The sequence below is a fragment of the Sturnus vulgaris genome, chromosome 11, assembly GCF_052056855.1.
Source record: "Sturnus vulgaris isolate bStuVul1 chromosome 11, bStuVul1.hap1, whole genome shotgun sequence".
Classification (NCBI taxonomy): Eukaryota; Metazoa; Chordata; class Aves; order Passeriformes; family Sturnidae; genus Sturnus; species Sturnus vulgaris.
Genome location: NC_142253.1, coordinates 11,368,605 through 11,392,820, shown reverse-complemented (window position 1 = coordinate 11,392,820; position 24,216 = coordinate 11,368,605). Strand labels below are relative to the sequence as shown.

Below are 24,216 nucleotides of genomic sequence, written 5' to 3'. Positions count from 1 at the left end.
GGCCCTGAAAGCCTTACAGGCTGTGATTTAGACAGGAGCCATGAGAGAGAAAAGCTGCAGGGCTGAAACTGGGTATAGGCTGTGTTTGGATGCTTGGAGTGTGTGATGAGAGCTCTGATTTAGGGCTGCAAGTGCAGAATACTTAAACCAGGCTGTGAACACCATCTTGCAGGTCAAGATTAAAATGCACCTACAGAAAAAAGATAACTTGTATATCACCTGTGTACAGAGTATTTTGCACCAAAGCAGTCCACATTCCTAAACATCCTCTTACACATTAAATATTTATTTTTTCTAAGAAAAATGGATTCCAGTAAAACCCAAAAATAAACACATGCCTTGGGGCAGCAGGATCCACACAGATCCAGTTTTGCAGCTGAAGCCAAATAAAGGCAGACAGAATAACTCTGAAAAGATCACCTAGAATATAGGCATAGGTTGCTTGATTTAGAAGAACTTTTGACAGTTTTCTACAAGATATTTGCACAAGCAAGCTAGGGAAAAGTCACCTAGACAAACTCATTACAGGCTGAGCATGATGCTGTTTGGAGAACATTAAGAGAATAGTTATCAATGGTATGCTGTTTAGGAGGGTGTATTAAGCATGGTTCACAGAAGTCTGTCCTTGAGCTAATTCTAATTAGTATTTTCATTAATGATCTCAACAACTGGATAGATCAGTTTGGAATGAATATGCTGGAGGAAAGGACTAGAATTTGAACCCAGAAAACTGGGACAGTAGTCTGAAAAAATAAGAAGCTATTTCAGATGGGATGTTGAAATGTGTAAGTACAGAATGAGAAATGGAAGCCTATATTAAGAAACCTACAGAGAGACATTGTGGTCTGAGCTCACACATTAAACTCAAAGACAATGAACTCCTAATTGTGCAAAATCTGCAGACAGGGAAGCATAAACAAGAAGATGTCTTGAGACACCCCCAAAGTTAAAAATCCGACTTGAATTAGTCAGCACTCGTGAGGCCTTAGCTAGAGAACTGCCTGGCTGAGAGAAATGTACCTAAGAAAAGACACTGAGCATTTGGAGAAACTCAGGAAGACACAAACAAGCCCAGGTCCAGGAAACACAGCCCCCAAGGGGAGAGACTGTACTAACAAAGAACATTTAGTCCAGAGGAAAGAAGATTGATCACATCCATGCTCAGTTTTTAAGTATATAAAGAATGCTGCAAAGTGAAAAATAATAGGGTGTTCTCTGTATCACAGTGGATAGGGATAAAAATAAAAAAAAAAAAATTTATATATATATATAAATAGGCTTACACCACAACAAGGAAGATACCTTGGGAGAAAAAAATCTGTTCCCTTGCTCTCCCAAACAACCTTAATGATACGGAAGTCCTGTGACAGTTCGTAACAAAAATCTCTAAAACCCAGTTAGCTGGACACCAGAAAAGAACATCTATACAACTGATTCTTCCTCTGGATATGGAGAGGGACAAGGTGACTTTAGGATTTCCTTCAAAACTTAATAGTTCCTGCCATTCTATATATATCTAACAGATGACAGCTCCTTACTGAAAAGGTGCAGAGAGATGCTTGTCAATCACAGATTCTGAAGAGATCTTGCTAATGGAATGGAAAAGATGTTTCCTGTCTTAATATTTTTATATTGATAACAAAGCAAGCTACAGGATTCCAACACAAAAATTGGAGATGTCAGAAACAGAGTGGAAGCTCAATACACAGTACTTTCAATGGGATTTGGTGCTGTCTTAGACACTGTTGTATTGACATCTATCTCAGACGTGGAACAGAGCTCCTCCTCTTCACCCACAAATGCCACAAGCTGGAATGGATGTGGCACTGCTGCTCTGTAACTCACTGTGCTGCTGCTGACCACTCCTCCAGGAAAGCCTGCACATCTGTGCTTAAGTGAAGGGATTCTTCTATTCCATAATGTGCAAGTCACACACCTGGATTTGATATTTTGAGCTCAGAGTGACAGAAACTCCAGTACCACAAGCACAAAACAGTGAGATTGGCCACAAACAGAAAGACACCTAATTTGCAAGCCAGGAGCCACAGGATGTTTACACCAGAATGCCTCAGCCATAAACACTTAATTAAATCACTTTTTTCAATCGTGGCATATTTTCTACATCACTGCTCATTTTCAACTCGTTGCAAAGCCTCTCCTGATGTTCCCTTTTCAAGACACTGAAATTCTGGACTCAAAGTTACTGCAACAGGCAGGAGCCAGGAGCAGCCAAGTGCAGAACAGTGACACTGGATTTGCTCAGCCACTCCTCAAGCATTGTCCACCTCAACATCCACAATACCTGCCAAAGTCCTTCCAGTAAAAAACTCATTACATAGTGCTGACAGTGATAGTTTAAAGCTCAGGTGAAAACACAAATTTCCTCTTTACAAACTTAAAACAGAATCTGCTTTCACTATCAGGTGACAAAGTCTAGAATTTGTCTTTGTGATCAACTTTGATCTAGAATTGCTCAGCAAAAAGTGGAGATGCTCAATAACATTCATAAATTATCAACTTGGTCACTTCTATTGATTGGTATAAAAATGACAAGTTCACTAAGTGCACAATAAAATGCTTCACTGATTATTGACAGCATTTTGAAATTATTTACACACTAACAGACATATATGCCTTAACTACAGTCAATTACCAGAGTTATCACTTTCTGTAAAACAGAACTTACAAGGAATTACAGACCAGTGTCAGCTTACTTCAGTGCCAGATAAAACCATGAGGCATCAATCAAAGCCAGGCTGGCCAATCATCCTGATCAGTGTCATTCACTAAGCACCAAAAAAAGCCAAGGAAAACCTCTACTATACTGGAATTATACACACACATTCATAAACCATTTGGTTACCAAAGAATTTCTGCAAGAAAAGCAAAGAAAGAAAAGGACAGAAATAAGAATGGCTTTAATCAAACGTAAGATCAGACAAGTGCTAAAAAGTCCATACTAACTCAGTGTTGCTTAACTAGGGACCCTCCAGAAAGGGAAGAACTATAACTGGACAAGATTTTCAAATAGCAGAAGGTTAATATAGCTGGCAGGAAGAGGAGGAAGAACTTAAGTACCACCAAAGCTAGGCTGAAATCGAATATTGACTCAAGTGAAAGTTAACCATCAATAACATATAAATTGAACTATGTGGATTCATTAACAGAAGAATCCATGATGAAAGATTTGGGCATCAATGTGAACACTCAATAGAAATGAACACTCAATAGAACAGGGACCCTGCACAGCAGGACTCTGTGGGATGATGCTTAAAACGGACAGATAATATTGTAATTATTAAAATGCTACTTATCAATCTTCATTTGGAAGAGCATATTGATTAACTAAAACCATTAGGAGCATGGATAGTTTTCTATACCAACAGAGGTTGCAAAGATTTGCACTTCTGAAGACAGATGACATCTGATAAACAGCACGAAATAAGGGAAATCACGACTTCTGTTCCAGCAGAACATGAAACCAACTCAAAATAGCAAATTATAATTGCAGGACCGTAATTAGCTTGTGGGTTAGAATGCCACAAGATACCTTGGAAAATGCATTTCAGCAGTTTTTTTAAATGATTGTGTATTTGTCTGGCTAACAGAAAAACCCACACTTACTCTAGACAGAACAAAAATACAAATTTTCAGGCTCAAAGGACACAAGATATCTACTAGTTGTGAAGAGACTGGGGAAACAGTTCCCTTATATAGGTTATTCTGTAATTATCCATGGCAGAAGTTTTTGTACTTTCCAGGAGTGTGATGCTGGAAACATTAAATGCTAATGTTTAAAAATCTATCCTATCTCCCCTTGAATCTGCTTTAAAATAAGAGAGAAGAAAAATGAGGTAAGGGAGCTTGAGCAACTCCAAATACATCAGCCCACAAGGCTGCCTCACACCCAGCAACTCACTGTGCATGGCGTGTTCAGACAGCCCAGATCAGCACATCAGGGATGGGGAAATCTCTTCAGGCAGCTCTTCTTCTTTACAGGACTGAAAATTGGAGCTGCAGAAGGGCCAGCACAGCAACTGATCTCCAAAGACAAGGAACCTTCCTGCACTGGCAGCAGCACAACTGGAGTTAAGTGGACAAAGGTGGTGAAACACTCCAACAATTGACCTATTTGTTATGCAGGTTTGAGACTTTGTCCTTACACCTTGTGTAGGATCTGTGAATCTGCAGCTCTTCCTTAAGCTCAGGCTCCTTTGGAACAGACGAGGTCTGATCAGGAAGATGAATGTTTCCTACCTGCAGGAACATTTCCTGATGATTTGACTCAAGAAGCAAAACACACCTGCAGGCAGGAGGGTGCGAGCTAATCCCTGTTGTGCTGCAACCTACAGAGAGAGCTGATCCTTCTGCAATTCCAAACTGCCAGTCAAAGCTTTAACATCTTAATACACAGCATGCTCTAATTAAAATTTCTAATTAAGGGGAAAAAAACCCACCCCACACTAACCAGCAAAACTAATGTTGCAAATTAACAAGCCTTATGTACAAATTGAAGGTTGTCTTTGCTGCTCTTTCGTGAATGACTTTAATGTTAGTATTTTAAACAAATAATTGTGGACAAAGTTACCACAAATTCACTTCTGCCTGTTTTAGTAGTGGGACACAAATACCAATTCCTACACGAGCCTTCTATGTTAGGGTGGATAGCAATCCACAGGCAACTCATTTAAGCAGCTTCCTTTGGAAGATGGACCAAACCAAGTATGGACCATGTGGACAAACTCTGTCTGCATTTCCTCAGTGAAAGACAAAGTTATGACAGATTTCCTCTTACTTTTGCCATAGGAAAGAAATGTTCTGAGGAGTCTGGACTAACTACCCTCAAGGCTGGCAACAGCAGACTCATCAGTGCCCTTCACATGGCAGCAAGGGAAGAGAAGCAGCAGGAGCCACAGTCTGAAGACTCAGGTCCATCCCCGTGACATCCCACATGTGGCAGTGGAGAACTGACCAAGTTCATTCTCCCACTTTTGTTCCCATCAGTTGGGCATCAATTCATTGCACAAACACCTAAGTGAAGGCAAGCTGTACATAATGATGTGGTTTTGAAATGTATCATATATCAAAGGCAAAAATTGTCAAATACCATCAGCATTTAGTACTGAGAAATCAAAATACTCTGTGTTTTTCTCCATACTGATCTCACAGCAACTACAGCTTTAAAAGAAATTGTATACATTAAGCTGTGATGCTTAAACATTTATGTATCTGTTGTAACAACAGAATTATTAAAAAAATGTGCTCACATACCATCATTACAGCAGTGTAAGGTCTCTACAAATACATTTCAGCCTAAACTCATGCCTCTCATTGAGTTTCATGTTCCTGACAGTTCTATTTTCATTCTAATCTGGCAAACCTCTGTTCTTCCACTATTCTAAATCCAGACCTCTGCCTGAAACTGTCCAGTCATGCCATGCTTCGCCAGATGGCAAATGAGATTTACAGCTCAATTTAGAACTGGATGGAGACCAAACTGTCCACTCACCCAGTGGGATTCTAAGCACAGATCAATGTTCACAGTTAAAAACAACACAAAATTCCCCCAACACTGAGGTATAAAGTGATTTGCATTTCTCTCTGAACAGAATGCTTCTCTTGCTAGAGCTCCCCAATAATATGTTTAAAAAGCAAGATGACACAAATCATCCCTTCCTTTTCCCTTCCACATTCATCAGCAATTGAAACTTACCTTAGTTCATCTAAAGATGAAACAAGTAAGATGCACTCAAGAAAACACACTTCTCAGATGCCTGATGTTTTGGGGAGAATAATTTTAGTTATTCCTGCACAATAAGTAACTAAGCACCCCATCTGCATTTCTACTGTCCTCAGACAGCATGACCAGCACTCTGCAGAAAAAAAATTCCCATATCCAGTTAACAGAGGTGGGCACTAATGCAGATAATATTTCAGTAACTTAACAGTGTCTAGAAGAGCTTCTGAAAGACCATGACCTTTCCAGGTAACAAAACTATGTTCTCAGAAAGTGCAGAGTTCAAGTCAGCTTTGGTTGAAGTGAGGCTTAAGAAAGAAAACTAGATGATGGATCGCTTACTTTAGCAATAACTAAGAAATTTAGGCAAAACCTCTGTGTGGGGTCTAAGTTTCAGCTTGTCCTTATGGAATGCTGTTTTGGGAATGAATTCACCAGGAGGGCATGGATCACTCCTAACTGTCAGACTGAAGTTATAGGCACTAAAATATCAGTTTTCACAGAAAATAGTATAAAAGAACTGGCTCCTACACATCTGAATGGGGACCACATACAGCCTAATAAAACCAGTTCTGTGGTCCAAAAAGGATGGAGTCTCTCTGATTGACATCAATGAGGCCCTTGGGAAATCTCAAAATGATCAACCAAAACACAAGAAAATTGCATGACTTCCACTCAAAGGAGGAGAAATTGATCTAAACAGAACATGCTAGAGCTAATGAAGAGCCTAGCTTTTTTAAAGAATCAAAAGTAATCAGATCAGTTTAGCCGAAATGCCAGTGCAAGGGTGTTAGCAGGCACCTCACTCACTGCTGGGGTTGTCAGTTTAGCAGCACTTGGTCCAGACCTCAAATTACCTTTTGGTTAAGAAATATGAACTAGAACAGGCAGGAGTGGCAAGGACTCAATAGCAAAAAAGACAGTCTCATTTTTAAGAATGTGCCTTGTAAAGCAGTACAGAGTTGAGAATTACCAAAGATCTTGCAGTATTTTCTGATTCTGTTCAATGAGTTCCTTTCACAGTTGACTGTGAAATACAAAAAGATAAGAATTTCATCAATTCTCTCTCCTTTTCTTTTCCTAGAAAAAGTATACAAATGCATATCAGAAACTTATGGCTTAGGTGCTCCTTAGAGGACTCACCTTTGCCAAGTAAGTTACCTTGGAGGGGAAGTGGATGATCCAAGTCTTGCAGACTGATTGCACCATCTTGGAAAGGCACTTGTATCAGACTCACAAATGAAAATAAAGAACTGTAGCACTTAGTGAGGAATGGAAACCCAACAACTGGAACTTCAACTAGCACAGCAGGAAACGTGAGAAAGACTCCATATTCTGGTGTTGACAATGGGAAATAAGCAGATCTACTGTACTATTTTTCCTCATACATGGTCTACAGGGTAAACTGATGTTTTTAACCCTGTTTGCACAGAACAGCAGGAGAATTTGTGGGGAATTCCAGAACACTGCCAATATCTCACTTAAACTCAGCTTCTCCAAGCCCCTCCTGGGTGCCCATCATTTAGAAAAACTGGCCTTACAACAGATTGCCGTCATACAGTCCTTCCCTTTCTGCCAGGCTTGGCAGGTTAGCTCCCAGTGCTAGGCTCTATCTTAAAATAATTCTATTTATATCCTCAACAAGTTTGTGTAAAACTCATGTGTTTGTAAATGAAGAGCTTTCCAGCTCAGTGTGGATATTAAACTATAAGGGAAACATGAAGGGGTTTTGAAACTGCTAATAAGGTAGCATTCCTCTGCTGCCTTTCATCCTTCATTTCATAAGATGCCAGAGCACTTTGCAGATGTAAACACAGAGCTGCTCTCCCAGCAGTGAGAGGCAAACAGTGCTGGGCTGGACTGTGGCTTCACCACTGCAACTCCCCATGAGCTGTGGTGGGCTCTCATTTTGCTTTACCACCCCGTGGTTGTTCAACTGCAGAGTCCAACTGGCAAGGAAAGTGCTAGTGCCCAGAAAGAGATGCCTTGCACACATCAAGAACTCCCCGGGTGCAGATGGCTCACTTTTCCATAGTCAATTACTTGCTACCAACTATCAGAGGATTTAAGAGACAAAGCTATTTTCAGCTGAGCCAGAAACATACACAGAAAGGACACTGCTGCCTCAGGCTTTGGTCAACAGATTGGAGTTCATGGCTCTGTCCCAGACATTAAATGCATTGTAGTTTTTAACAGAAGCCGTTCTTTAAGAGCTGGGTTGCAAGCCTGATGCAAACCCTTCAGTCTCAGTTCCAGTGAAAACCCCCTTTTTAGGTGGGGAGACTCAGCTTTGATTCCAAGCAAAGGATGCCACCTACTGAATCCTTGCTACCATAAGCGCAGCTCTGACCCTCCTGGCTCCAGACCTCTGGCATGATCACAAGCCAGACTGCAGTCCCAAAATAAATTCCAAGGAAAAGTAGAAAACAGGCTTGTAAAAACAATCCTTTTCTCCCTGCTACTCTCCCCACAACCCGAAGATGTATTACTCACCAAACATCTGCACAGCCGTAATAATTTCTAGTTTTGCAACACTGACAACCTTAGCAGTATTAAAAAGCTCCTCACATCTTTATTCTATTTTGGATTCATTATAACACAGTCTGACAATATATGCTAGTACAGTACATTCTGCAACATTTAACCCGTGTTCCCAGTTGCCGTTCTTAACTTCACGGCTTAATGACACAGAGTCAGTAGATCACAATATGACCCTGTTAATATTTTTTTAATGCCATTTTTACAAATTACAGCATAATGCACTGATTATGAGGATGAAAGGAAAGTCTCTACGTCTGTCTGGAAACCAAATAAAAGAATGTTTGAACATCTGTTCATCCTACAAATGTCTTTAAAAGCTTTGATTTTCCCATAATCATTTTGTTCCACCATTTCACCCTTTTTCGAATGTGTATCCAACAGCCTCAGGACAGCAGCCAGAGATCTGCAGTAAAAGCACATTATAATCAAAGTTCTTGGGCACACTTAGGTTCTCCCTTTGGAATTCTACATTGGGAGCTCTGCAACAGGAGCAAAATAAAAGGATGAGGCTTTGTCACAGGGGCTTTCTGCAACGGATTCTAAGGCACAAGGACAGGGTAGGGTGGCAGGTGAAGGCACAGCCTGATCCTGGGGGTCCATCAGAGCTGCCCAGAGTCAGAGCCTGAACAGAGGCAGCTCCTCAGCACACACAGCAGCTGGAATGAGCTCCATGCCAAGGGCCTTCCCCACCTCACTGGGCTCCCAGCAATGTTGTGGGAGCCCTGCCATGGATCTCCAGGACAAGAGCAGAGCCAGAGCACGGAGAAGCAACGAGCAAAGAAGGAAATGGGAGCACTGAGGAGAAGATCAGGTCTTAGACTGAGAAGATGGAAGAAAAATGCTAAGTTAGTATGCTAGTTTGGAAATGAAATGGAAAATTGGAGAAAGATTTCAAAAATATGTTTACAAGTAACTGCATGAGAAAGGGATGTAGGTCCAACTCTGGAATTATTGCTGCTTACTCTCCTGGAGTACCCCAAGCAAATAAACCATGGGACTCTCTGCACTAGGAGTCCTTTCAGCCAAGCAGAGGGCTGCAAATCTAAGTGTTCAGGGTTAATGAGTTTTCAAAGGGATCAAGTTCCGTAACAACAGACTCACTGATCCTGTTAAGGGCAATCCACGGTGTGGGGGAGAAAACATTCATCAGACAGGCTTTTGTAAAAATACATACCCCCATTTACACTGACAACCTCCTCTCCAGAACTACTCAAAAGTGCCTTAGAAATGAGAAAGACAAAACCATGTAAGTGAAAGGGTAACAACTCTGGAAGCACCTTTCCTGATCACTCCCCTTTTCTTTCCAATACTCCAAATTAGCAACCCATTTAAAATTTGGCAAGGACACTAGAACTATACAGATTAAAGTATAAGTTCCTTAATAATGAAGAGTATTTAATTAGGTTTAATACCCATAATTCTTAGACTAACCTGAAATGATAGTAACACTGTTCCTTCAGTGTCATCTGTTTCTCTATGTTCCATCACTGCAGTATCTTAGGCAGAGGTAACAGTGCAGAGTACAAAACAGGATTTGATAAAGGCTTAAAACAAAGATAACATTAAAATATTCTTTCCAAAGACTGCTTTTGGGGGTGTTTGGGAAGAAGAGAGAAATGGGGAAGGAGAGGTGACAGGGGTGTGAAATGCATTTTTTCCATTACAGAAGGATACATTTTCCAGCAAGGCTGGCAGCACAAGTTACGTTAAGCCAATAGCTGAAGTTGCCTGCCTAATTCCTCTGGGATCACACTGAAAGCATACCCCATAATCTTAAGGGATGTGCTAAAGCTTTGCTGGGACTCACTCAGCAGAAACTGTTTGGGATTATTACACAAAGCACTAATTCTGCTCTGATTTAAAGGGGGACCATCAGCCTAGTTTAGATACCAGGCTTGCTCTGTCTCACAACTGTCCAGCTGTAAATATCCTCTCAGTAGCTGGCAGCTTTGCCATCTGTAGCCACTTTGGCGACCTAGAAATTAAAAGGAAAAGAGTGGAAAAAAATCAGGATCATGTTAACGTGATGGACTCATGCCCCTCAAGGGATATAATGATATGATTAATAAGAATGAGTGTAGCAATTATTTACCTCCATGTGCAACTAAGGCACTTACATTATACATATGGTCACCATCGATAGCTGACAGGTTGCTATTCAGCATCAACAAGCAGGAACTCTTTTTGTTCCAAAGGCAGGAACTAACATTTGCCATGCTGCCAAGTCCAAGTTCAATTTCTGTTCCAGACTGCAGCTTTCATACCTGTGGAATTGCTGTTAGTTTTCATGTTAAGGTGTCCTATACTTTGTATGAAACAAGGAAGGGATATTACCAATGCTCTCCTTTTTATGAGCCTAGGACATGAAATTGAGAGAAAGAGCTAAAGCAGCCATGAAATCCCTATTAAAAACTAATGGTTTCTAAAGCATCTTGGAGACACTCATTTTACAAGGCTTATGCAGCAATCTTCTATCATTATTTTAATGAAATAAAGCCCTTGACTATTTCCAGAGGCAACATTTTCTTTCACACACAAAAGGCATTTTGGTTACAAAATTTAAAAAAAAGCAAAAAGAAAAAGAAAACAGTTTTGGAATAGGATTCATTGCAGAACAGGCAGGAAAATCAGAGAAGTTACATAAAATGTCACTGATGATAAATTCTGAACCTTTGGAACAGCAAATTGAAAAATTAAGACTCTCAGCTACACAGATCATTATGTTTAATATGAAAAACATTTCTAGATATAAATCATATTTATAAAAAACATCCATACCATCACTCAGATAACATCTTACATAGTTGCAACTGAAGGAATGTGAAACATCCATTTTAGGTTTCACCTATTAAATAGTGTGCCTTCTGTCTCCCACTTTGCTCAAGGAAGTAAGCCTAGAATAATCAGCTTCACTTTGTGGGTCACATGAAATTCACATCTTGACTTGATTTAGATTAATATTGATGGCAAACTTCTAAATCAAGAGAAACTTCAAGACAATTATCCAGGAAAACAGTGCAATTAGAACATACACTCAAATGTGTTCATCCAGCAGGTGAGATTCTCTGAGATGCCATAAAGATGCACATCAGAGAGATAACAAAATAAGCAAATTTGAACAGAGCAATATGAGATTGCAGACATTGCAGAAGGGGGCACAGTCACCATGAGCTTCCAGGCTCTGTTTGTGAGGAAGAAACAGGTTTAATGTGTTTGGACAAGAAACACGTTCCACCTCAATGCATTTCAGGGTCTGGACTTTGGGGTGTAATCAGACGCCTCCTCAGGATTGAATCATTTTCTTCTGTGTGTCAAAAACATATCTTTTAAAGATAAGAGAGACAGTAACAGGTTGGGCTGAATCATTCTTGCTGCTTTCATCCTCCTTGGTCATATCCCCCTTCCCTCCCTTCGATTTCTTCTTGGAGGCAGCAGTTAGCAGCATCTTGGTATCTGGCTTGAGCCCATCTGCAAAAGAACAAGAACACACGTGACTAACACACTCAACATCACCTTTCAGAGAACTAGAAAAAATAAGCAGGCATATTTTCATCTGAAATCAACCAAAGAAAATAAAGTAAATCAAATGCATTAGGGAAGTAACATTTCTGCATAAGACTCCTGCAATATGGTAATTTACACATTAAATAAGAGAAGTCTTTAAACATAAAGTTCACAACAGTGATACCACAAGTCCAGTGCAGTATCCTGAATCCTTCAGTGTCCATCTACAGCTTTTTAAAGTATTAAAAACAGAAAAGAATTTAAACAAGCCAGACCTAAGTCTTTACTTGGCAGGTCTTTCCTATTATTTAGACGTATACCCAAAGTTTCTTGTCATCACTAAGAATATTTATAAAAATATAAGTCATGAATAAAAAATAACTGGTAAAACACTAAAATTATAGAGAGTCACAAGATTCAGAAGATTCTTGAATTTCGTTAAGCCTATTTTCTGGATTTATCAGAAGCTTTTTTAAAACTTGCACATTGTAAATTATACAGGTTTTGTTTTTGTTTGTTGGGTTTTTGTTTTGTTTTTATTTTGTTAAGACAAAATATTTGCTAGGGGTTTCAACTTGCACTGCTTATTGCTTAGGGGCACTAGAATTAAGCTGCATAGAGTTTTGGGGATCTGCTTCTCCAGACATTTGTGGAAATGGACATCTGGAAAAATTTGTCCTTTTCTTCCTAAATGGCCAAGGTTTATGACATCTTTATTTTTTTCTTAAAAGTCAACACTGTTAACATTTTATATAAGAAATGGAAGACAGCAAAGTCCAAAGAACTGTAAAACAAGAGAGATGCAGCTCCTAAAAGACCACTCCTGAAGAAGTGCTTGCATAAAGCAGAAGGCAACAAACTCCTCAGAAGCCTTTTCAGTGCCACCTGAATACGCTGCAATGTGGTTTTCAGGCACTGGGCCAAAATCAGTTCAGGTATTTTTAACCTGTGGTGTCACATAACCTTATCTCAAACACTTAATCAGCCTCTCTCTCTTCATACTGAAATTCAGATGCGGATTCTCATATCACGGCCTGACAAAAAGATTGAGATGCTTATGATTTACTGGAGACAGGAGGTCTACAGGCACAGGTGACCTGCTCCAGCTCAGACACATGCAGGGCACTCCCAGCTGATGGCAAGGGGACACAGCCCCAGAGCCCACCTTCCCATCTTGCTGTGCCAGGGAGCAAACTGCTGCAGCAGCATTCCCACTGCAGGGCCAAGGGAAGGGAGGAAATGGGAAAGTGTTGAAGCAAAACCAGCAAACTGCCCACTTGCCAACCATCCCTAGGGCCCTGCAGTGGGGAGACTTCCACACAGAGAGGGATCTTTTTTTTTGAAACAAACAAAAAAATAACAACAACAAAACACAACAAAACAAAAAAACCCCAAACTATGCACAGCCCCCCCAAAAAAACCAAACAAAAACCCAAATAAATAAAACAAAAAACAAAGACACAAACTAAAAACAAAAAAAACCAACCAAACAAAAAAACCCCAAAAAACAAAAACAAAAAACAAACAAACAAACAAAAAGGGGGGGGAAGTGCAAGGGTTCAAAAGAGGAGAAAAGCAACACATCTTGTATATAACTAAATAAATTACAGCCCACACTAAGGCTGCAGGAGTCCAGCATCAAGCAGAATCAACTTTGTGCAGTTCTGCAAGATCATGCATTTCACAGTCATGGCAGCTACTGTTTTCTCTTTCCAGATGGCAGGACACAAAAAAAGCAATGATTATTTCATTGTGACAATAATTGAGACTGTTCTTCCTTGATGGCTGAGAAGCCTGATAATGACTATCTTTGCACATGTAAGGTTCAATTAATCAAACTAGGTAATACGGTGTGGCGGGACCACATATTTATTATATGATTTTATTACATTGTAGAGTCATGTTTGATGCAGCTGTTTCGATTTTTTAATTGGATGCTTTCATATAAATCCCATTAATAGCATTACCCTTACAATCACTCCATCTTCACTACGAAAAATAATTTATCACTACATGAAAAGCAACTTATTTCCTATTTGGAAAGCTCTGAGAGCATCATGGGTGCTGCTAGAAAAAAAATAGCAACAGTCAAAAAAGGGGAAAACAAAAGAAAAACAGCAGAAAGAATGACCTCACACAGCCCCACTCGCTACCTTTGCAGAATTTATTTAATACTTCATGTTTTCTTCTGTTTTGATCAACCTAATTGTAATTGTCCCTGCACTGGGTTTCCTCCACTTTCCTGAGACGACCATTTATTTTTTTGGACAAAGAAACATTTCATTTTGCTTTCTAGTTGGTTTCCCTTTCTGGGTCTTATCACTATTACAAATGTTGCTGTTACTGGCACAGCACTGTTTAAGAAAGATGTTTAACTAAATCCTTTCAGAAAGACACATTTTAATTAAAGCAAACAAATCCTAAAACACTTTTATTTATGTTAGCAGCCTTTGCGAGACTCTAATTTCCAAAAATGCTAATTGGCGGAAAGGAGAGAGGAAGGGAGGAGATGTGGCATTAAAATTGCAGCCAAAATTTTCCCTTATGGGTATCTGAAGAGCTCAGGCTGCCTCTGCAAGCCCTTGCCCACAGGGACATGGCAGTGGTTGGTCTCTCACCCCACAGAGACCCTCGGCTGCAGCAGCAAGTTGGGGAAGTCTCAGCCACGAGGGTGAAATAACCACTGTGGATAAACTGAGTTTCAAACCCATCAGTGACATCAGCTCGGATGGTCCAACACAACTGAAACCTGGCACAGCATCTGCAGCATTCAAACAATGCATCTCGTGTCTGAAAAATTTTGTTTTCCAGAAAAAAAGACAAGCTGCATGTGGAACTCTGCTGGGGAAAATGCATTTAAAACTGAGCCATATCACCAACTTCCACATAGAAGAAGTAAAGGTATACCTCACCTGCAGCACTTAACACCTATTTGGACTAAATAAGGTATTCCAGGTAAGAAGTTTACAGAGAAAATGGCAGAACGTGGTAGCTGCTACCAGTGAAGTGACAGGCTGACAGCCAAGAGCAGCTCAGGTATTACTGAACTCACACGGTATCTAAATTACCTAATCAGATCCCATGGCCCTCATTCTGCAAACAGATTAGGTGGCTGGCATCATACCCTGACAAATGGCATTTTCTGTTTTTCTGCTCTGGTGCCAGCAGGTCTCAGGGCTGAGGAGGCTCTGAGACAGGGAGCAGCACAAAGGAGCAGGCACAGGGAGACAGGCACAATCGGGGTTTCATCTACCTCCCTGGATTTCTCACATTACACACAATGCATACTTTACATTTTACAAAACCAAGGAAATGAAGGGAAATATATCTGTCACCGAAGAAGACATCAGAGCTTTAATAGCTGAAATGACGGATATTTTTAGATGAAGGTCTAGTTTAACTTACATTAAGGGTCTAATCTCTGTTGAACAATAGCTATGTTAGCTTGAACACATAGTGAGAAATCTGTTCCATTAATTAAGTGCTGCCTGTACTACTCGGATTTGTAGCAAATGTTAATAGATTTTTTTCTTCCTCTGCTGGACAATTACTTTATTTTGCCAAGTTGCTAATGGATTAAATTGAAAAGGTCCGTGTGTTAAAAAAAGACTTTAGCTTCAAAGTTCTAAAAAATGCCTTGCATACAACAATGGAAAATACCTATGTATTAATATTATTAATGGGCCATCCTCAAAGGCACATAAGATATGTGAAAGCTTAGCAAATTCATTTCTACCCATCAAAACCACGTCTGTAAGAAGAAGTGCCCAGACAAGGTCTTATGCAAAATGTACTTTTAGCATCCACTAACTCAGGTCAGATATGAAAATCTAGTTGTAAAACAGTGTAATCTACTTCAGTCTTTTCAACTACTTTTAATAATTAACAAATAAAAATACAGACTCTTTAATATCCTTTGTCCCAGAATGGCCTGAAGGATTTAGTCCAAACTGATGCATTTATAAATGATATTAGTAAAAAAAAGGCATTTTCAAATTAAAATGAAAAGCTGTACCATACCAGAAAAAAACACTTTCCAAGTCTAAAAACAATTTCATGTGCACAAAATAAAGTAAAACCACAATATTTTATACAATAAAAAAATACAAATTAAAAGCTAGCAGCTTCATGATTTGCAGTATCTTACACAGTTAAATGAATGGCAGCGTCGAGTTTTACAATTGCTCATACAAGAAATCAGCATAGAAACACAGATTTTAACCATTTCATAAAGAAATTCCACACTGTACAACTCTGGAGCCCTTCTTGTGTATAGATTAAAACTTACTTTATCTATACACAATCAATTCAGCCCCCTGCCTCCCTCCAGTGAAGTTTCTCCTAGAGACACAAGTTGTGTCCCGGGGTTGAGCAGGCAGCGCTGGTGATGAGCACCCTCCCGGACAGGCTCCACATCAGCCAGCCTGGAATGGCAGCCCGGACACAAACCTCAACACCCACACACAGCAACATCATCACGTTTGCTTTGGCTTTGTTTTTACTACTGCTTCAGCTGCAAGGAGGATGAAAGCTGACACAGTCTCTGCTCCTCTAATTCCTTCTGCTCACCCAACAGCAGGGTGAAGGAGCACCTCTGTGCTTTTGCCCCATATAAATATTTATTTCATCTATTACCTGTAACCTTGGACTCTACTTTGCCTTTTACACTTTTAACTTCTCCACTACACATCCTCCTTCACTTAATACTGTCATTCCTTATCAACATCCCTTGTCAGATTTGTTGACTTTTTTTCTTATTAGCCTTCTGCTTCCCTGCTCCTTCAAAAGGTCTCCAAGGGTGGTCTCTGTTCCTTCTTTCTGAAGTCCAACTCCTTCTTCCTTGACTCACAATTGCATTTGCTGTTCAGCCCTTCAGGAGTTTTATCTCTCTCCCCCTTTCCCAACTTAATTTTTCAGATTTCCCATCTCTGTATTTCTGTATCCTATTTTCACAGTTCTTTTCAATATTTAGAAATAGTCCTGTCTCCTTCAAAGCTAATGAAACATTGTGTTTCAATGTAAGATTTTAAAGACTGAATGCCAGACACACTTTAGATGAGAAGCAAGATAATACAGTATCTCCTTGTAGCCCAGCCAGAGACAGGAGCAATTTTTAAGCAACTGATAAACCCATCATTGAAAACAGGTGTAATAATATAGGTGCAGGGCATGCTTTCCAACACAGCCAGGGAGAATAATTTATTTTGCTGAACTTCAGCAACTCCCTTCTCTTGTGCACACTTGTAAAAAAAGCCTATTGCTAACTATGCTGGTGAACGTGGAAATATTTGCATGGATGATTACACAGTTTTCTTACAGCATAAGAACTGTAATGGGGAAAAAAAATCACGTTATAAGATTTCAATGTTCCCAATTAATGAGAACTTTGCTTTCAGGCCAAAATTAAAAGTTCATCCTACCCTGCACTGGTACTTGCCACGGTTTGCTGGATAAGCACTGGCTCAGGATCCTCACCACGCTGCTAGGAAAAAGCACAGTAAGGCTACACCAGCAGCTACCCTGGGAATAGAAAATATTCCTTTCTGCATTACATACTAAAAAATTGCTAGACTACTCCTGACTTGCTGATGCTATTGCCAAACCTCTCATTCCATTCAGGAATTTGTGAGCAGAACTTCAGTGGGAAACTGAACTTGCTTCTCCCCTCGGCAAACAAAATATTCTATTCACTCCCTTCAAATGCTGCAGGTAGAAGACTCAGCTACATGCAACTTCTTGTTTACTGTCAAAATTCAAATGTTAAAAATCGACTGAACAGCAGAGAACAAGTTAACATAGAATATTTGATGTCGGAAATAATTTTTATCCGAGGCAAACGTAACCTTTTAATATGACAGGCAGACATTTTTCATTCCTCCCGAGGGAAGGAAAAAAAGAGCAAAACTTGAAAGAGGCAAAGTGTTGGGGATAATCCTCACTCACAATGGATTATTCGGAACAGCTGGTTTGCACAATTTCAGGATTTCCTTAAATTGAACTCTCAGAACCTGAACCCTAATTACCCAGTTAGAGAGTGTGCGCCTGCATCAACTCTTGCTAACAGAGAGTAGAAAAGCTGGTTGACCTGAAAATCAGAAATAATTAGAGGCCCAGATGAAGACATCCATGCCACAGTGTGATGCAGAGGGGCTTCACCAGAGAGTATACAAAGGGAGCCTCTCCCTCAGCTTACTGCAATGATGGACCACTGAAAGGAAATAGAAACTTTTTGCAAGTACTGCAGGACTCAAGAAACCTGTATTTCAGCACAACAAATTTTAAAACGAAATAATTTTTCTTTTCTTGCAGCAGCTATATATTTATCCATCCTTAAAAAACATCCCTTCTTAAAAAAACATAGCCACCTATGTCCAAAGAAGGGTACAAGGTTCAAATAGAGCAGTACTCCCATTTGTTTCACATTCTGATCAACTTTAAAATAATAATAAATTTAACATTGGTTTCCAGCAAAGTTAATAGAAATACCAGTGTTATAAGAACTGATTCTCAGAGTCCTGCAATACACTAGAAAGCACAAACTTGTTTTCTAACTAGTCCCAAAACATGTCAGCAGCTCTACAAAACTGTTTCTATGCACCCTAAGAACTTGAAAAGCTCATGTAATATCCCTAAAGTAACACTCTGGGGTTTTGATTTAAACAACAGGCAGAAGCATTCCAAAATGAGAAGATCTGTTTGCCCGGCCTCTCCTGTTACAGTTATCTCTGCAGTCAGGCAGAAAGGACAAGAACAACAAAATATAAACCTGCTGCTTCAATTCTTTACATCAGTTAGCAACTCTGCTTCTCTTCTCCTCTGCTAAAGATACCCCAAATCCTACCTTTTGACTTTATTAATGCAATTTTGCACCTTCAATATCCCAGCAAAAAATAAAAAACACCCAAACAAGCAAAAAAAAAAAAACAAAAACACCACACCAGAAAAACCCCAAACAAAAACCAAACCCAAAACACCAACAAAACAGAAACACACACAAAAACCTCAAAGACAAATACAAAAAAAAAAAAAAAAAAAAAAAGGCCACAAAAAAACCCCAAACTGATCAGGAAAAACAGTATCTTTAGGAGCCTTCCAAGGACAAAAGTACCCATAAAGACTATAATAGGTATAATAGGGACCTCAAATGCACCACGTCTCATCTAGTGGACTGGATGATGGGTCATCTAGAGACTGCTGATCCTATCTAGCTTGGCATCCCATCTGCCTGTCATTAATATATTGTGCTTCAGAAAGAGCAGGGGTGAAACTGTGTCCTGAGCTAACTGGAGCCCAGGATCAGGCAGGAATTCTCTACCTGACATCAGGGTCAATACCTATAAACCTTTTCTAGGCAGAAGATTAAAGTTCTCTTACAGGAGCAAATCTACTCTGCTCCTAGGTGTTCATCACCACGATGACAAAATATAATATGATTACCAGGACTATTTCAGTGCAATAGTTGACCAGAGATTCACTCAAGAAACAAGGGATACTCCTTTCCTTGCTACCCTCAGGAGCTCAGGATTTGAGCTTCAATTACTTTCACAGATAGGCAATGAATTTTACTTATGTAAATCCCTTCACAATTCTCCAGTAATTCTATTTTGAATTCACAACACCTTTCCCACATCTCTTGTCAGCTCCCTCAAGTATTCTGCTAGAGTTTCAAACTCCAGACAAGAGCAATTTTTCTCTTCTGGTCAGTACAAGATCAGTTATTGTCACCCTGCCTGGCGTGTGAATATTAATAGGGCTACAGCAAGAAGTTGGCCAGGGAGCAACCAGCCTCCAAGAAGACAAGCAAGGAGACTCCTTCCTTCCAAATGTGCTAAAATTCTCAGCATGACATTTGGGATCTAAGCAAAGCATCCATAATTCTTTATTTGATGACAGAGACAAGGAAAAAAACCAAACTTACAGCCACTTGGAGCAGAAGTAGAAGAGCAGCACTATTCCTGCAGTCTCAGTATGGCAGACTGCTTGGAAATCTTTAACAAATAAAACATCTTCCCATAAATTGGGGAACAGCTGCCCTGTACCACATCAGAGAAGGCTGCAGCTCAGTGGTGAGCAGGATTGAATCTTGTGTACCAATTTAAGTTTATACAGGCTTTTGGACTGAGAGACATTTTTGTAAGAAGTGGTACTACTGGAAATAACATGCGTTTCATTATGGGCTCCTACTTTGCAGGGAAAGAGCCAATCTTCCCTGATGAGGAAGACAGAAGCTGTTTTAATTTAAGAAGTTGACCTGGGTGAAGTTCAGGCCGAAGCTGTATTTGGAAAACTCTCCCATCAAGCAGGACACAACCCTTTCAAGCTCAGTGCCAATTCCACACAATGGCTTGAACTGCGCTCTCCGGCAGTCCTTAAAGGCACATTTTGTATCTTGGCTTTTGCTGCAAGCAATCAAGAAAGAATGCAAGAAAACAAAACTGTTTCCCAAGCACTGTTTGCTGGTGCCATAATTAATATAATCAAACAATTCCACAAATTGCTTCCAATTGCTGGCGTCACTTTCATGTGCAGAGCCAGACTTTCAAAGAAGGGCCCTTCTTGTCCTACATCCTCACACTGGTAACCCTCGCTTTACACAATAGTAAACAAGACCTCACTAAATAGTAGAGGGTAATTTGTACTGTAATAGGTCCCCAAGGCACCATGGACACAATTTGAAATGCCATCTAATTTTTCTTTTTAATTAAAAAAGCAGTTACTATATTTAAACAACAACACAAAAAAGTTCAGAGGGGACAGATTGGAGTTTCCCACAGCTCTCTGGGAGTTTTCTCAAGGTCAGGAAGAGTTTTATAGGCTCAATTGGTACACATTTTTTTCTTTAATTAGTCTGCCATACCTTCTACATGAAGTCAGTGTCTTGATTTTCAGTCTGATATTTTTCATATTGCTAAATGGAGCACAGACTCCAGCATCACACTGTAGCTGTTGGCTGCTGAGTGGGTATCAGTGGTGCACTTCTCTGTGCTTGCCTTGCCTGCCCCTTCCCTCTCCTCTCTTCTTCCTAAACCTGTCATCCACACTGAGGAGACCCAGCATAACATTGAGGGCATTGAGTATGCCATTCATTTAGCTATCTATTTCTCCATTTCCAGCAAGATGACCAGGATACATTATCCGTTTTCCCAAATTTACATAAATATGACCACATTTTAAACTTTGCTTTTCAAAAATAAAATGCAACTATTAAACACCAGCTACAAATGGACCACTGTCATCTGAAGTCACATTTCTGAACTTGACAAATTCTCATCATGTTTCACACCATGCTCTGCATTCATCTCATTACTTCACTAAATCTACACAAGCCCACACACACTTTAGAAGGATATTTGCAGTCGCCACCGTGCGCTTTCCAAAATACACCCTAATCCAACACACCCTTCAGCCCTAAATGACAGCATGGAGATGAAGTGACAGACTTAAGGTCATTTCCTGGCCAGATGGCCATCCTTCAGCAGAAATCAATTGAGAGTACCAAACCTGACCCCATTCTATAGGCCAACACAGCTGTTGTTGCACAGAGCACCACAGCCATTTGTTGGCCAAGTCTTCCTAGAACAACTTCCCTAAGAGCAGAGGATTTTCTACCTTGCACTCCTGGAACACAACTATGAGTAGTATGCTCTATAAAACTTTGTGTTTCTGTGCAGCAGGGACCAACCTTAATAGAGGTTACAGCAAGACTCCAGTGCACCATACACGAGGTCTAGACTACACAAATTAAGTGTACACACAATACAACAGATCAACCGTTAGAGCTAAAAGACAACCACTATGATAATATTCCTGGCCTCAAATTCAACACTGTTCCACTAGTCTATATAGGAAATCTTCAAATTAATTTCCACATGGGCTTTCAGTACAATAACATGGTTGCAATTATGCCAGCTGATGTATCATATCAGCAATTATTAAAACTCTATTCGATGGCCACTCAAGGTCCCCAGAGCCACTGAGATCATGCCTAAGGGCTGTGCTCACTCTCCCATCATACCTGAAGGGAAAGGCACCACTCACACTGGTGTTGGGATTTCAGTCCACACATTCTTCAAGCTCCCTGAAATAAAAACTGAATGCATGGAAAATGCCCAGTGCATAACGGGAGCAACTATGAAAAAATAATGGCACTAATAAGGAATCAAATTATTAACACATAAACGTAATGTTGGAAGCTTGGGATTATAAGCAAGCTCTTCTTACAATTGAACAGTAGAAAAATTATAGGAAGGTCAGCATGAAATATCCAAGACCATTCAAAACACTCAAAGTCAGAATGATGTCTTGAAATCACAATTACTGTCACTGGGTCTCCTAAGTTCTCTCTCCTGCAGAGTACTAAGAAACATGCAGATATAAACAGAGTAGATTGTGGGAGAGTCTGTGACAACTGTTACACAGGACAGATTTTCACAAGTTTTATTGTTGAGGTAGTCCTTGCTGATTAAATTCTCAGATCAAAAGGAACAGTATCGCAAATATGTCCCCAGAGAGTACAGTTAGGTATGTAAAAATAGATCAAGGAACCACTAAGCACAGGAGCTTTCATAATTTTAAAAACCACAGAGTATCCCTTTGGCACTAAATTTCTATCCAGTGAGAGTTTCTCAGCCCAGAGGCACTCAGCAGTGGGCCAGAAGGCACTTTTGATTGTGTTTTTGTCAGCACTCCAGTACCTATTAAACAATAAATAAACAAAACCAACAATGCTCATGTTATGTGAACCAAGGTGAGCAGAAACAACTAAAACCAGGTTTTGCACAAGGGACTAAAACTTCATCATCAGTGAAAATGGAACAACAACAAAACCTGCACCAGTGCCCAATATCTCCTAGAGCAGCCTCTCAGAAATGTATACAATGAGGAAGAAGTTCAGGTTAGCAGACCTGACACAGAATCAAAGGCAATTCATTACAAAGCAGCTCCAAATCAAAGTGCTCAATCCACAGGCCCTCTGTAATCCTCCCACCTCGGCTGGCACACAGCAGCCAGCTAAGCTGGACCAACTCTGCTGACACATCCCAGGCATCTGCTGCTCAGCACTGGTCCACAGTTTAAGTTTGGTGATATTCATCTTCCCCCAGGCTGCCTTTTTAAAGCAATCCTGAACAATGGGACTTCAGAATAAAGACTAAAACATTTAAATATTTTTTTTTTTAAACTTCCAGGCAAGGGCCTTTAAGGCGATTAGAAGGGGAGGGGGATTGGATGGCAGCTTTTGCTTTTTCATGTTATGTATATTGTGTGTAAACAAATATGCAATTTGCTTTAAAAAGATAAGGTGATTAAATTTTTATCGGGCTTGTACTCTGTTGTCACCACAACAAAGAGAATTAGGAGAAGGAAAGAAAGGCCTTTTTATTTGAATTATGCTCTTACCAGAGGTTCTCTACAGCACAGCTGTAAAGCCACTCAATGTTCTCCAAACAGGCCCTTTGATTGCATTTTATTCAACTTGTTTGCATTTGGAGCAATCGAAAGGAAAAGAACGCTCCACATTTTGATGTCTTAATGTTCCTTAATACCTTCTTTAATTTATATTAAGCTTCTTAACTAGGGTGATGAATTCTTCAAAAACAATAAAGACCTAGCACAGAAATCTTTCACACACCATGAAAATTGAAATTATAATGTATTCATGGCGCTTTTTTTGTTATAAAAAACATTATTTAGAAGAAAGATTTAAAGCATATGAAAAAAAACCCCAAAGTTGTATGAAAATTACTTGATCCAGAGAAACAGAGGAAAGTTCAAACTAATTATTACCAGGGAAATAAAATGTTGTAGGAGGTGGAGAAGAGTAAACAGCATGAGAGTTTGGGTTACTGTGAAGTTTTCAGTCTTTTAATAAACTATAAATTTCTCATCTATGGCTTTCTACCAAAGAAACAAAAACCAACAACAACAAAAAAACAGAACAAACACTAACAATTTTTGTAATTTTGTTTTACCAAGACAAAAATCAAGTGTTTGCCAGTTCTTTCTCCTTTATTATTCATACACTTCATCCCTAAAATGATTCTTCACAGTTCCACAGCGTGTTCCCCTCCCAGTGTCTTTGACAGTGTACCAAGACCAAGAGCCAGGACTGAAGCTGGTGATGATGATGAAGGGGTACTCAAACACCCCCAGGTGCAGCAGCTCCACGGGGCACACAGGTGCTCCTGGGTGAGGTCCCCAGTCCAACCCCATCCACAGGTGGATCCCAGTCAAACAGCAGGGAAGGCTGTGTGAGAAAAGCAAGGGTCACTCAATAAGTTGAGGCCACTTGAGGGACAAGACTGGACAGGCTTGCTCTCACAGGCACTGTGTTTTCCAGTTATAGTGGATGGTCCAAAATTACCTGGCTCATGTATCAAAACTAATTCTCGACAATTCCAATGTTCTTTTAAAAAAAAATCCCTTCGGCAGCTTTC

General features: G+C 39.9%; 1 protein-coding gene across 3 annotated transcripts in view; it reads right to left on the bottom strand.

The window, feature by feature from the left end:
* Window positions 1-10,737: 10,737 nt before the first annotated feature.
* EEFSEC (eukaryotic elongation factor, selenocysteine-tRNA specific) overlaps window positions 10,738-24,216 on the bottom strand; it is a 121,592-nt gene continuing 108,113 nt past the window's right edge. For all 3 annotated transcript variants that reach the window (XM_088171451.1, XM_088171449.1, XM_088171450.1), the window contains exon 7: window positions 10,738-11,746. In XM_088171451.1, the coding sequence (XP_088027577.1) occupies window positions 11,562-11,746 (185 nt within the window). In that variant the 3' untranslated portion in view covers window positions 10,738-11,561. The remainder of the gene's footprint in view (window positions 11,747-24,216) is intronic.